The sequence below is a fragment of the Phyllobates terribilis genome, unplaced genomic scaffold, assembly GCF_046119375.1.
Source record: "Phyllobates terribilis strain yellow unplaced genomic scaffold, ASM4611937v1 Scaffold_4__5_contigs__length_816908805, whole genome shotgun sequence".
In the NCBI taxonomy this organism is placed as follows: Eukaryota; Metazoa; Chordata; class Amphibia; order Anura; family Dendrobatidae; genus Phyllobates; species Phyllobates terribilis.
The window spans coordinates 786,356,685-786,372,797 of NW_027362764.1; the positions used below are offsets into that span (position 1 = coordinate 786,356,685).

The following is a 16,113-nucleotide window of genomic DNA, read 5'->3' on the forward strand; positions in this document are numbered from 1 at the left end:
GCTGCAGGTAGTGACAATTTTATCATGTAACTGTCTTGTTGAAGGGTAGCAGGCATCCATTTTTGGGCCTTTAAAAAGGTCACTTTTGGCATTTTTTACCACCAGTTATCCGCAGCTACTGACTTTACCTCCGTTCTTCCTTAAGTGTCGTCACATGGACGTCTAGAGAAAGGTTAGACACAGGGTATAGACGGCCAGGTAGATTGTAAATGGTTTATTAATGTTATGTCTCCTGTCTACATACTTACATAGAGGATTACTGTACAACTCTTCTGTATACATCCGGGGAGACTGAGTAATGCCGAAACTACAGAAGAGTCGTCTCCATGCTACTAGATATCTAAAGCCCCTTATAACCGGAAAAGAGATACAGAGGGGGATCAGGCGGTTCTCTCAGCTCCTCATGCAGTAGATCATTAAAAGGGTTTTCTCACGTAAACTGTTCATTTTAATCAATAGATCTTGAAATAATAATAAGTTCCACAATTGGATGTGTTTAAATAAAATGTTCCTGTGCTGAGATAATCTTATAAATGTGCCGCTGCTGTGTACTGTGTAATGGCTGTGTCTGACTGTGCAGGGACATAGTCTGATCATACTACAGCTCCTGGGCAGGGGAGGACACAGCCATTACACAGTACACAGCAGGGGCACATTTATAAGATTATCTCAGCACAGGAACATTTTATTTAAACACATCCAATTGTGAAACTTATCTTTATTCCAAGATCTATTGATTAACATCAACTTTAAAATTAAAGTTTGTGGGAAAACCCCTTTAAACTATAAAAAAAAAAAAAAAAAAAAAAAAAAAAAAAAGCCTGTTACATAAAAGTCATGTAAAGCACTAAGAAGCAGCACTGCAGGTTCCAACAAGCCATACAATGTACTTTATTTTAATTACAAAAGAAAAGTGTAAAAAACATTTTATTTTCAATGCATCATTAATTTTCCAAAAAAAAACAAACGAAAAAGAAAAAAAACACTAAAGAAATATCAATCTCCCAATAATGTAAGACCCCCAAAATAATCAATAACCAACAGAAAAAAAAAAAAAAGACGACGAAAATACAGTGCACCATGGGAGAGAATAACGTGGATATGTCATAAGGTTAAATACTAGGGGAGGAGAAAATAAAAAGACAGGAAAGAAAAGAGTAAATGTAAAAAATGAAAAAAAAATAAAAAACAATGGAAAAGAAAAGAAAGTAATTTATATACAGGAGCATAAAGATTATTATAGAGCCGGGGAGGTCACAACCGCATTCACATGTCGATAGAAGCTGGTAGCGGGGGCAGGTTACTATATATTGGCTTGTTAAAGCCTAAAAGTACAGCTTTGGTCAATACTTAAGGTACAGTCAGGGAGGCGGCCTGTGCACCCCGGAGAGGCGCGATACGGTATACGGTGCACCCCGGAGAGGGGCGATACGGTATACGGTGCACCCGGGAGAGGGGCGATACGGTATACGGTGCACCCGGGAGAGGGGCGATACGGTATACGGTGCACCCCGGAGAGGGGCGATACGGTATACGGTGCACCCCGGAGAGGGGCGATACGGTATACGGTGCACCCCGGAGAGGGGCGATACGGTATACGGTGCACCCCGGAGAGGGGCGATACGGTATACGGTGCACCCCGGAGAGGGATACGGTGCCCCCCTACACCATTGAACCTCTTGTTCTGCCAGAATGGGTCACCAATACTGAGAATTTTTTTTTTTTTTTCCACCTTTTTTTTGTAACAGGTCTTAAAAAGACAGTCCACAAGCCCGCGGTCTGCGCCGTGCAGCTAAGTAACCTTCAAAAATATAGGAATATACAAAGAAAAAAAAAAGGGGGGGATAAAAGGGCGACATTCTTTCCTACATCAATTATTAAGAAATAATTTGGATTCATAGATTGTACGTTCCTCGTTATTAACCTAAACTAGAATGGAAAATAAGTTTACATTTATATAAGGAAAAAAATAAAAATAATAATAATTTGCTTTTAATGTTGTGAAACCCATTGGATATTGCTGCAGAGAGTAAACCAGTGATCATAAGCTCAACGTAACATTAAAAGGGGTATTCCCCTCTCCAAGATCCTATCGCTATAGGTAGTAGGTGTAATAATAATAGTATTAGCAAATACCTCCAATTAAAAATGTAGTATAGTTCTTCTGATTCACTATGTTGCTTACCTCGTGTGCAGGGAAGTGCAGTAGCTTGTGTATCCATGGTTACGACCATGAACACCTAACTGTCACTATATGAGTGGTCAGAACCATGGATACCTAAGCTCCTGCAATGCCCTGCACATGGGGTAAGCGACATAGAGAATCAGAAGAACTATACTACATTTCTAATTGGAGGTATTTGCTAATATTATTATTATTACACCTTCTAGATATTGGGATAGGATCTTAGAGATGGGAATACCCCTTCTAAAGAGGCACTCTGGCACTGCTCACTTCTGGATCGGGAGGCGAGTGGGTCTGACGACGTCACGTCTACAGATAGGACGGCTGCGTGATAACCCGCACAACACCCCGCAGATATCTGTAGACGTGACATCACTGGCTATACTCACCTCCTGATACAGAAGCGAGTGGAAATGGATTACCCCCATAAGGCTTCGTTCACACAGGCACACGGCATCCATGGTTAAAGGGACAGTATACCAAGAAATTATTGATTTAAGTCAACTACCCACAAGTCCAAGGCTATGTTCACACGTTGCGTCTTTCTCTATGCAAATTTAAAGCTGGATTTTACAGTACCAGCAAAAGCTACGAGATTTCAGAAGTCTCATGCACATGGTTGATTGCTTTTTTTTCCCCCTGAAGGACTTAGAAAACTGCAGTCAATTTTTGCAGAGTTTTTTTTTTTTTTTTAACAATGTAAAAATGTGCAAAAAATGCAGCTTTGCCTTTTTGCTGCTTTTTTTGGTGAATGAAAGTTAGACTATGTTCACATGTTGTGTTTTTGCTGCTTTTTTTTATGCAAAATTAAAAGCTGCGTTTTACAGTACCGGCAAAAGCTATGAGATTTCAGCACTTTCATGCACACACACTTTTTTTTTTTTCTTGACCGAATTGGAAAACTGCTGTGCTTTTGAAAACTGCAACGCGTCACTTCTTATAGAGTTTTTTCTGCGTTTTTTTTTTCTCCCAAAGAAAGCAGTGGGTACGTGCACAAACTCAGCTGAAATTTTGCTGCGTTTTTGCTATCAGATTTTGCTGCAGAAAACTCAGGAGCAACAGGCACTAAACTGCATCCGCATGCACAGGAGGCAAATGTACCTGAAAAAAAGCACGAAAAACGCAGCAAAACCTGCTTTTTGTAAGCAGCTTCTCTACTGCCAAGAGAGCAGGTTCTTGAAAAAACGCAACGTGTGAACATAGCTTAACTTTACAAAACCTGAACTGTGGACAAACAACATAAAATCTGCACATAAAAAAGCAGCAAAAAAAAAAAAAAGCAGCAATACCTGATTTTTGTAAACAACTTTTTTTTTACTGCCAAGAGATCAGGTTTTGGCTGCAGAAAAAAAAATGTGTGAACATAGCCTAACAATTCTTTTTCTCCATTTTTGACTTGTGTCGGTAGTTTTAGCCAAGTGGGCGGACCTTGACAGACTTTGCCGCCTAGTGAAGATACAGTAATGATTGGAGCGGCTACTTCTGCAACCAACAGTCTCACACCTAGGCAGGATTTTGGGGCAAAATTACTCTTTAATTCTTATCTGTATTTTAAAGGGGTGGTCCTAACTTGGCAAGTTATCATCTAACTGATGATGTAGGATCCCAAGAACGGTGGTCCGAGGCTCCCCCCCATAAGCCCGGAGCGCCGGCAGTTCACGCGCATTGGTGCTCCGATCACTGCCGGATGTAGACCAACACCGTCAACTCACCAAGCTGGGACCATCCCTTTAACTATACCTTTAACTATTCTATTGCAGATGAACTTTCAGCTTTTAAGACATTTAGGAAAAAGGGTTTTCTGTGAAGTCAAATGTGGGCAGAACTGGCCAGTGTGAACTGGGCATTGCATATATATATAAAGGACGGAAGGTGGAAATTCATCGGGACCTGACCTACGTGTCTGGATGTCAATTTTTAAAATATTCGGTCAAAGGTTGTTTGGTTTTAATGTAAAAAATAAAAAAAAATAATAAAAAAAAGAAAATCTGAGTCTCTGCATATATATATATATATATATATATATATATATATATATATATATATATATAAAAGCCTCGAGGAGAGGAGTCGTATTGCTAGGAAATGGCGTCCGTTCCGTAACGCGGCTTTGTAGTGCGATTCCGACGCGATCAGCTACTTATATGGTCACGCGTTGCGTTCAGTTGGACTTACTTATTCAGCAGGATAAATACGTGTGGGTACATTTTTTTGTTTTTTCTTCCTTTTCTTAAACGTTTTTTTTTTTTTTTTTTCTTTTTTTAAACTTATGTATGAAAAAATAACATCTTAGAATAAAAAGAACAAATACAAAATATCTTCTCACAAAACCAATATATCCTGATAGAAAATATGCGCAGGGTATCTCACGACCTATAAAAAAATGTCTCAATATATGCAATGTATAAGGAAAGTATCTAGCCAAAAAAAAAAAAATGTTCAATTGTCCATGAATATAAAAATTGTTCTAAAAGTCTTTAAAGTTTTTTTTAAATGTTCTTTTCCATAGAAATAAAAGTAAAAAAAAAAAACGACTCTACAATTCTTCTTCAACTTTCAAGATCATACCAGAGTATGCGTCCACTCCCGATGGACCTCCTGACTCGCCGCTGGCTCCTCGGGGGTTGGGTCGGGCAGGAGGAGCTTGCTTACGTTCCTGTATGAAATGAACAGTCTCCCTGTGTAAATGGTTACCGTCCACCATTTTTTCCAAGGTCCGGTTTAGAAGCTCCACGTTGTCGGCCAAGCGTCGGCTTTGCTCTACCAGGTTCTCCAGTATGAGGTTCTGCTGGACCATGAGGGACGTCTGCTGCTGGTACCAAGACGTTAAAAGAGTGTTCTGTTGTATCTGACTTTCCATCAATTGTTTTTCAAAGTCGGAGATTTCGTGATTCCTCCGCGGGTGCGGGCCGGCTGCGGAGAGTCTCCTCGCGTAGGTGGATTTCATCTGGTTCTGGGGGGAGGATGGAGGAGACGGAGAAGAGGCAGAGGTCTGAATGATCACTGGATGATCAGACATATCGGGCTCATGAACAGCCATTTCTATTGTTTTTAGAGGTACCCATGTACAACCAGGGCCATTTTCCTCTTCATCTGTGGGAATTAAAAATATAAATAAATAAAATTACTAAAAAATGTAAAAAAAAAAAAAAAAAAAAAGCATAAAAAATCCCCCCCAAAAGCTGGGTCCAAAAAATATGACCAATCATATCCAAAAGTAATTAACAAATTACGAAGTGTTTTATGGAGCCCAACTATTACACCCCCCGACCCACTACACTTGTTACATTAAAATAGGCCAAACAACAAAAAAAGAAGATCGAAAACCACTGAAAGGGTCTTACACTTTGCCCACTGAAAAGGTCTTACACTTTGCCACCATCTGCAAGTCTAAGAGCTTTGGTTGCTCCAGACGTTTTTACCTGACTGTAGCTCCAGAGCTATATGTGGGGCGTCAATCTCCACATCGATTTCGTCGTGGTCGTCATCGTCGTCGTCGTCAATTCCATATCCGGCATAAACGTCGCTATTTGTGTCATTATGGAGAGCGGACGGGCTACAGTTCCTGGTCATACCACCTGAAGACACCACTGACCGTTTAATGATGGCCAGTTTCTCCTTAGTCCGTCTTTTCATGTCATCCCACCGCCTCCTCAAGTCTCTAGTGGTTCTCGGAGATCGGGCCACGGCGTTGATTTTCTTGGCGATTTCTAACCAGATTCTCTCTCGGGCCGGCTGGCTCAGGTTTACCCTTTCGCTTCCGTAGAGTTTCGAGTGATTTTTGGTTACTTCGGCTACCAAAATTTCAAGTTCGAGTGGAGAAAATTTCTCCTTCCTCTTCCGGGGAGCACAGGCCATTCTAAAGTTGCGCCTCTTGTAAAAAAAAAAATAAATAAATAAAATAAAATAAAAAATAAAAAACGAAACAAGAAGGGGCTGTTTGAAAACTGCATTCCAAAAAAAAAAAGTATCACCAAAAAAAAAAGTAACAAAACTTAAAGCATTCTTTTTAAACAAAAAGTTTACAACTAAGGCAAAACTTTTTAAAAGCCGAAGTTTATTACGAACCAAGAATTCCCTTAGTTTGGCATCCACAGCAAAAGCTGGTGACGGACTGTCAGATCGTTCCAAGTATTTGGCTATAAATACAAGGGTCATATCTAGGAATAAAGGATTGACCCTGTCCATGTCCATCACCCAAAGGGTCAAATCCTTACTAGTCTGTCGCCACCACTTCCGCAAACTATAGTTCATGATCACGTCAGACTTTTCGATGCCAGATTAATGGAATCTTACTGAAGACTTGTAAGCCATCTTAAGTCTAGCCCTCAAAAACATCTGCCCCACTTATTTTTTTTACATTAAAATATATATATAAAAAAAATCCCTACACAGACAATTACTGAATTATCTTAAGAATGTTCTTAGTTTCAGGAGTGACCTGAAAAAAAAAAAAAGAGGACGTGAAATACTCACCATCCTAAGGGCCGAGATATTGTTTTACTCTACTTTACGGGCGGCTAATAACGGTTTACGACGTCTTTTTTATTGGACCGACTTATGTGTTTTATAAACAGATTTAGCCACAAAAATGATGAAGGAAGGCCGCACTGCGGCACTAAAATCCATCTCGGCCGGAGCAATTAAAATGCATTAAGGAGGCTGTTAATTTCTAGGAATATCCGGCGTCTCCAGTTACATAATTTACTGAGCACTTAATAAGGCGTTAGGTCTCGTATTGGAAGGACGGAGCTTACGATGTGCAGATCCGAGGAGGCGTCCGCCAGGCCAAACACCGGCCAACGTCAAGATCAACTCTACCCAGTGTATACTGTTATTAGACCGTGCAATCGGTCGTCTGATAAATCAGAGAGGCCGTGAGATCTCCACTAATCTAGACCGTAGTCATTATGACGCTCTATCCATAACCGCTGACTTCATTCTCGACAGTAGTAGTAATGGCACAACAGGGTTAATGGGCATCGCGTGTGCAAGGTTATCACTCACCCTCCGTTCTAAAACTATGTCTCTATGACACTTCAGAAAACAAGGAAACTTATTTTTAAGCTTATCTGTAGTTTCAGGTGAACTTTAAGAACAAGCTGTAGTGTGTGTACACTATTTATGGACATTATAGGACATGCCCCCTGCACTTTTTCCCTATGAAGGCTTTATCTCTGAACAGTTGTCTCAGAGCTAGTGAATAGAGACTATTTACTATGTTGTCTCCCATACACAGAGCACACAGGATTCCTGCTCTCCTGTCGTTATATAGCACATACTAAACAGCAGTATGGAGGAGATTATCAGCAGCACCGAGCAGTGTAGACGCGAGTCCAGCACCGAGCAGTGTAGAAGCGAGTCCAGCACCGAGCAGTGTAGACGCGAGTCCAGCACCGAGCAGTGTAGACGCGAGTCCAGCACCGAGCAGTGTAGACGCGAGTCCAGCACCGAGCAGTGTAGACGCGAGTCCAGCACCGAGCAGTGTAGACGCGAGTCCAGCACCGAGCAGTGCAGACGCGAGTCCAGCACCGAGCAGTGCAGACGCGAGTCCAGCACCGAGCAGTGCAGACGAGAGTCCAGCACCGAGCAGTGCAGACGCGAGTCCAGCACCGAGCAGTGCAGACGCGAGTCCAGCACCGAGCAGTGTAGACGCGAGTCCAGCACCGAGCCAGCACCGAGCAGTGTAGACGCGAGTCCAGCACCGAGCAGTGTAGACGCGAATCCAGCACCGAGCAGTGTAGACGCGAATCCAGCACCGAGCAGTGTAGACGTCAGTCCAGCACCGAGCAGTGTAGACGTCAGTCCAGCACCGAGCAGTGTAGACGTCAGTCCAGCACCGAGCAGTGTAGACGAGAATCCAGCACTGAGCAGTGTAGACGTCAGTCCAGCACTGAGCAGTGTAGACGTGAATCCAGCACTGAACAGTGTAGACGTGAATCCAGCACTGAGCAGTGTAGACGTGAATCCAGCACTGAGCAGTGGAGACATGAATCCAGCACTGACCAGTGTAGACGTGAATCCAGCACTGAGCAGTGGAGACGTGAATCCAGCACTGAGCAGTGGAGACGTGAATCCAGCACTGAGCAGTGTAGACGTCAGTCCAGCACTGAGCAGTGTAGACGTGAATCCAGCACTGAACAGTGTAGACGTGAATCCAGCACTGAGCAGTGGAGACGTGAATCCAGCACTGAGCAGTGGAGACGTGAATCCAGCACTGAGCAGTGGAGACGTGAATCCAGCACTGAGCAGTGGAGACGTGAATCCAGCACTGAGCAGTGGAGACGTGAATCCAGCACTGAGCAGTGGAGACGTGAATCCAGCAATGAGCAGTGGAGACGTGAATCCAGCACTGAGCAGTGGAGACGTGAATCCAGCACTGAGCAGTGGAGACGTGAATCCAGCACTGAGCAGTATAGACGTGAATCCAGCACTGAGCAGTGGAGACGTGAATCCAGCACTGAGCAGTGGAGACGTGAATCCAGCACTGAGCAGTATAGACGTGAATCCAGCACTGAGCAGTGGAGACGTGAATCCAGCACTGAGCAGTGGAGACGTGAATCCAGCACTGAGCAGTGGAGACGTGAATCCAGCACTGAGCAGTGTAGACGTGAATCCAGCACTGGGGTGAAACATTTATGTACTAGAAAGCAGCACTACTGTCTTAGTGTATATATCACGCTTTCTATAAAGCTCCTTAATCACCACCAGTTTTTTTCCTGCCCAGCAGAGCTCTCTTCTCCTGATGGTTGCAACACAGTTTCATCTTTTAAAGGGACAGTGCTGCAGAACTGCTTGTTGACTGTTTCCATTTAGCACAACATAAGAATATATGACAGAGACTTTGGCAATTATAGAGTGAATAGGATTTGAAGATGACACTTAATTTTTGGGCTTCTTCTCTTTGATTTTCTATAAGTATCACAAGCACGATACTTCTACACGGAGAGGAGCAGCAGCTGTTGAACACATTTGGCACCGCTTATCTCAAAGGAAAGAAAGGTAGAGAAACTCCTGGAAAAACAGGCACAGGCCACAGAACAATGCGTCTGAAGTTTTCAGGATTGTATCATAATCTAAGTAACATGATGACTGCCACAGATGAAGGGGCGTCCCGGAATACCCTGCGTGACTGTATAAGGAGAGTATTAATGTATATGGTCACCCTTGGGGACTATATTTATTTTTAATGTATTTTGCACCATTTGTACATTGCTGGCAGCAGAACGCGTTAAGGAGAATCCATCAGTGAGCTCCTTCTGATAGGGACTTTGATTCTTTTATGTATTTTTTTTGGAGCGAATTTCAGAAGATTTCTTACCACTTCACAGTACATCTTCAATTTGATGTCAGAAATCAGCTAAAAAAAAAAAAAAAAAAAAAAAAAGACAGGATCACAAGTTCCCGTAGGAGCTCACTGATGGATTCTGAGTTAACTCGTTCGGCAGATAGCAATATGCAAGAAAAAGTCTGGAAATGCCAAACGGTGCAAAATTTTTAAAAAAAATGTGGCTGGTATTACAAATACAAACTTTTTACAGACATGTTTAATAAGATTTGTGTCCAAGTACAACTATTTTAAGTAAAACTGAGTTCATCCTTCTTAAACTTTCTGGGCCATAATGAGCGACTAAAGGGGCTGTAATCTAATCAACCCCAAATGAGCCGTGAAAAGGAACCTGTAGGGTTTGAAGACGCATGGAACCCATGATGGGGAATCATCGCAAGTTACTTCATGGAATGAGAAAAGAAAACAATTACATGGGGGGCGTCCTTACTAAAAAAGGGACTATCCTCGTCAGTCACGGAGGTCCGGTTCACGCCCTCAATTTTGTATATTAAGTTAAGTAAATGATAAAGCAACATCTCATCTGATAAACTAGTTACCTGCAGAGCAGAAATCAAGATTCTCCTGGTTACTAAGTACTGATATGACCCGAACGCCTAACCAGACCCTCTGTATTTCCCAACCAGGTGTCTGCAGAGCCCTGATACCACTTGGATTTTGGTAACAAGGTTTAAACAAAAAAAAAAATATATATATATATATATATCAAACTGATGGCATATATAGCTGAATTGTGAATGCAGCTCTGGATGTAAATGGAGCATCAAAAACTATTAAAACAAATACATTTACATGTACTGTGACCCAAATGGACATGTGCTCTACTTGCAAAAATAAGTTATAGCCCCCTTTAAAAACAAAACAAAAACAAACAAATCATCAGGTTGATGCCCCGAGGACCCGACGGAGGAGCGCAGGTTCCAAGAATCGCTGAATATGGAAATATCAGGAGCGTAATATATTTTTAGATAAAATAAACTAAAGTGACAAGGACTTCAAACAAGTGACCTTTCCAGGCGGTCTCGCTGCGAGGAGCAGATGGTGGCGTCTCCCGGGGAGACCTTATGTATAATTCACAAAGTGAAGGCTTCCAGGTAGGCGCTTTCATCTCCCCTGCTCGGCCACTTAACACCGACATATGATAATTGCAGGGAGGAGGAGGAGGTTTCTTTTCTTCTTTGTTAGTTAATGAATTTTAATTACTTTCTATTGAGACGATCTGATTGTTTTACTGGCGCCAGGAACATCTGCAGCCGCTTATTAAACATTACTGTGCTGGACGGAGACACGAAGTCATGGGCTGGAAAAGGGGTCACGGTCAACAATGAAGCCACACACCCTCTACAAGGATTTAAAGAGGATCTGTCAGAGCGGACAGTTATTGATTATTTTATTTCTGCTGCTCCCGAATAATCAGTTGTTTTTTTGTTTTTTTTAACGCACCATACGGTTCCAGAGATAAGGACCTTCTAATTAAAGGGGCGTGGCTCATAGGATCCTTGGGGATGCGGTTAATAGAATCCTCAGAGGTGTGGCTCATAGGATCCTCGGGGGTGTGGTTAATAGAATACTCGGAGGTGTGGTTAATAGAATCCTCAGGGGTGTGGTTAACAGAATACTCAGAGGTGTGGCTAATAGAATCCTCAGGGGTGTGGTTGACAGAATACTCAGAGGGGTGGCTAATAGAATCCTCAGGGGTGTGGTTAACAGAATACTCAGAGGTGTGGCTAATAGAATCCTCAGGGGTGTGGTTAATAGAATCCTCGGAGGCGTGGTTAATAGAATCCTTAGGGGTGTGGCTAATAGAATCCTCAGAGGCGTGGCTAATAGAATCCTCAGGGATTGTCTCACAGGATGCTCAGGGGTGTTTCTTTAGGCTAATCTGCAAGACACAAAAACTTGCACTAAAGAAAAAGTCTCATATTTCTGGAATCGTATGGCGGATCTATAAAAAAATAAATAAAAATAAAATAAAAAAAAAGTACTTGGGAAAGCAGTGGGAATGAAATAAGAGGCCCATTTCTGAGCTGGTGACAGCTGTTTAAAGAACAGCCTCCCCCAGGACAGGAAGCGATGGCATCCCAACCGCCATCTGGGGCACATCTCACACTGCATCTGGCACCAGGGGACAAATGATCAGACAGGGTAAATTTTATTCTGACCTGGATATCTGAATGCTCCCTAAAATTTCACATATTAAGGGTATGTGCACACGATGCAGAAATGAAGCAGAAAATTTCTGCATCATTTCTGCATCTCCCTGGCAGAAAAAACGCATGCAGATTGTGCATGCGTTTTTCCTGCAGAATACATGCGGATTCACATGCAGATTCACATGCGTTTCCGCATGCAGATTGACAAGCGCTTTCCAGGTGATTTTAGCATCACTTGGAAAGTGCTTGACAACTAGGTCACACTGTATAAATCCATGCAAACAGCATGGATTTATATAGTGTGACCCGAGAGAGTGTATATACTTACCTCAGATGGCCCGCGCTGTCCTGCTTTACAAAGTTCCCGGCTGCTTCATTTCTGCATCGTGTGCACATACCCTTAGGAGACAAGCGGTCTGCTAATTAATGTACCTAAACCAAGAGTCCTGTTACTACGAGAAACCTCCCGAAAATAGTGCAATATGGATACAAGATTTAAAACTGCAGCAAATAGTTAAAAAAAAAAAAAAAAGAAAAAAAAAAAGAAAAGTTGAGCACTGGATACAATGTGATAAGACAGGCGGGCTGCGCCTCTTCAGTATGTCAGACACACAATTGTACAGAAGTTTACTCAAACTTTATCTAAACTTTACTCAACCTAATCAGAAAGTTCTACAGGAGTTCTGCAGGAAACATAACTGGATTGTGAAGTTTAATGGATAAAATATAAAAAAAATAATAACATTTTATCCTGAAAGAAAAAAAAAAAAAAAAGTAAAAAAAAATTGTCACCTGTTTCCAACAAAATGAAATCAGTCACCTTCTCATAAACCAGGTCTTGTAAAGAATGAATAGTGCGGCCTAAGAAACGTGAGCGGGGCTTCAGCCACGGAGCAAAGGTCCACGGTAGGACCCGAAACCCAGTGCGAGATTGTGTAGATTGTGATTTGTTTTATGCCTTCTACTGCACCAACACAACACGGTGATGGGCGACAAGAGATGGAGAGTTCCTCTAAGTCATCAGGTCACTATGGGGTAATATCACCAGCTCTGATATATGAGATCTCCAGCTTTACACACTACACATCAGGAGGAGAGAGGTGAAGAGGAAGAGGCAACAGCAGGCACCTGCCAAGTGCCACACCATCACTGACCCCCTGTATACAGCTCCCCCCCCATAGTACAGCTCCTCCTACACCATCACTGACCCCCTGTATACAGCTCCCCCCCCATACTACAGCACCTCCTACACCATCACTGACCCTCTGTATACAGCTCTCCCCCACACCCATAGTAGAGCACCTCCTACACCATCACTGACCCTCTGTATACAGCTCTCCCTCCATACTACAGCACCTCCTACACCATCACTGACCCTCTGTATACAGCTCTCCCCCACACCCATAGTACAGCACCTCCTACACCATCACTGACCTTGTGTATACAGCCCCCCCCATAGTACAGCACCTCCTACACCATGACTGACCCTCTGTATACAGCTCCCCCCCCCATAGTAGAGCACCTTCTACACCATCACTGACCTTCTGTATACAGCTCTCCCCCCATAGTACAGCACCTCCTACACCATCACTGACCCTCTGTATACAGCTCCCCCCCCACAGTACAGCACCTCCTATACCTTCACTGACCCCCTGTATACAGCTCTCCCCCCATAGTACAGCACCTCCTACACCTTCACTGACCCCCTGTATACAGCTCTCCCCCTATAGTACAGCTCCTCCTATACCATAACTAACCCCCTGTATACAGCTCTCCCCCCATAGTACAGCTCCTCCTACACCATAACTAACCCCCTGTATACAGCTCTCCCCCTATAGTACAGCTCCTCCTACACCATAACTAACCCCCTGTATACAGCTCTCCCCCCATAGTACAGCTCCTCCTACACCATAACTAACCCCCTGTATACAGCTCTCCCCCCATAGTACAGCTCCTCCTACACCATCACTGACCCCCTGTATACAGCTCTCCCCCCCCATAGTACAGCTCCTCCTACACCATAACTGACCCCCTGTATACAGCTCCGCCACACCATAGTACAGCACCTCCTACACCATCACTGACCCCCTGTATACAGCTCCCCCACACCATAGTACAGCACCTCCTACACCATCACTGACCCTCTGTATACAGCTCCCCCACACCATAGTACAGCACCTCCTACACCATCACTGACCCTCTGTATACAGCTCTCCCTCCATAGTACAGCACCTCCTACACCATCACTGACCCTCTGTATACAGCTCTCCCTCCATAGTACAGCACCTCCTACACCATCACTGACCCTCTGTATACAGCTCTCCCTCCATAGTACAGCTCCTCCTACACCATCACTGACCCTCTGTATACCGCTCTCCCTCCATAGTACAGCACCTCCTACACCATCACTGACCTTCTGTATACCGCTCTCCCTCCATAGTACAGCACCTCCTACACCATCACTGACCCTCTGTATACCGCTCTCTCTCCATAGTACAGCACCTCCTACACCATCACTGACCCTCTGTATACCGCTCTCCCTCCATAGTACAGCACCTCCTACACCATCACTGACCCTCTGTATACAGCTCCCCCCCCCATAGTACAGCACCTCCTATACCTTCACTGACCCTCTGTATACAGCTCTCCCTCCATAGTACAGCTCCTCCTACACCATCACTGACCCTCTGTATACCGCTCTCCCTCCATAGTACAGCACCTCCTACACCATCACTGACCCTCTGTATACCGCTCTCTCTCCATAGTACAGCACCTCCTACACCATCACTGACCCTCTGTATACCGCTCTCCCTCCATAGTACAGCACCTCCTACACCATCACTGACCCTCTGTATACAGCTCCCCCCCCCATAGTACAGCACCTCCTATACCTTCACTGACCCCCTGTATACAGCTCTCCCCCCCATAGCACAGCTCCTCCTACACCATAACTGACCCCCTGTATACAGCTCCCCCACACCATAGTACAGCACCTCCTACACCATCACTGACCCTCTGTATACAGCTCTCCCTCCATAGTACAGCACCTCCTACACCATCACTGACCCTCTGTATACAGCTCCCCCACACCATAGTACAGCACCTCCTACACCATCACTGACCCCCTGTATACAGCTCCCCCACACCATAGTACAGCACCTCCTACACCATCACTGACCCTCTGTATACAGCTCCCCCACACCATAGTACAGCACCTCCTACACCATCACTGACCCTCTGTATACAGCTCTCCCTCCATAGTACAGCACCTCCTACACCATCACTGACCCCCTGTATACAGCTCCCCCACACCATAGTACAGCACCTCCTACACCATCACTGACCCTCTGTATACAGCTCTCCCTCCATAGTACAGCACCTCCTACACCATCACTGACCCTCTGTATACAGCTCTCCCTCCATAGTACAGCTCCTCCTACACCATCACTGACCCTCTGTATACCGCTCTCCCTCCAAAGTACAGCACCTCCTACACCATCACTGACCTTCTGTATACCGCTCTCCCTCCATAGTACAGCACCTCCTACACCATCACTGACCCTCTGTATACCGCTCTCTCCATAGTACAGCACCTCCTACACCATCACTGACCCTCTGTATACAGCTCCCCCCCCATAGTACAGCACCTCCTATACCTTCACTGACCCCCTGTATACAGCTCTCCCCCTATAGTACAGCTCCTCCTACACCATAACTGACCCCCTGTATACAGCTCTCCCCCCATAGTACAGCTCCTCCTACACCATAACTGAGCGCCTGTATACAGCTCTCCCCCCCCCATAGTACAGCACCTCCTACACCATTACTGACCCCCTGTATACAGCTCCCCCACACCATAGTACAGCACCTCCTACACCATTACTGACCCTCTGTATACAGCTCCCCCCCCATAGTACAGCACCTCCTATACCTTCACTGACCCCCTGTATACAGCTCTCCCCCTATAGTACAGCTCCTCCTACACCATAACTGACCCCCTGTATACAGCTCTCCCCCCATAGTACAGCTCCTCCTACACCATAACTGAGCGCCTGTGTACCGCTCTCCCCCCCATAGTACAGCACCTCCTACACCATCACTGACCCCCTGTATACAGCTCCCCCACACCATAGTACAGCACCTCCTACACCATCACTGACCCCTGTATACAGCTCTCCCTCCATAGTACAGCTCCTCCTACACCATCACTGACCTTCTGTATACCGCTCTCCCTCCATAGTACAGCACCATCTACACCATAACTGACCCCCTGTATACAGCTCTCCCCCCATAGTACAGCACCTCCTACACCATAACTGACCCCCTGTATACAGCTCTCCCTCCATAGTACAGCACCATCTACACCATAACTGACCCCCTGTATACAGCTCTCCCTCCATAGTACAGCTCCTCCTACACCATCACTG

General features: G+C 44.6%; 1 protein-coding gene across 8 annotated transcripts in view; it reads right to left on the reverse strand.

Moving 5' to 3' along the window:
- The window catches only part of TSNARE1 (t-SNARE domain containing 1), a 305,999-nt gene that overhangs the window by 132,058 nt on the left and 157,828 nt on the right, over positions 1–16,113 (reverse strand). The window contains exons 3-4 of one of the 8 annotated variants that reach the window (XM_073679956.1): positions 5,608–6,056; positions 2,359–5,278 (exon numbers count right to left, since the gene is read on the reverse strand). The exons of 2 other annotated variants lie outside the window; for them this stretch is intronic. In XM_073679956.1, the coding sequence (XP_073536057.1) occupies positions 4,722–5,278; positions 5,608–6,043 (993 nt within the window). In that variant the 5' untranslated portion in view covers positions 6,044–6,056 and the 3' untranslated portion in view covers positions 2,359–4,721. Of the gene's footprint in view, positions 1–2,358; positions 5,279–5,607; positions 6,059–16,113 lie in introns of those variants that run through there. 5 more of the 8 variants (XM_073679954.1, XM_073679953.1, XM_073679952.1 and 2 more) reach the window with 5 other exon arrangements.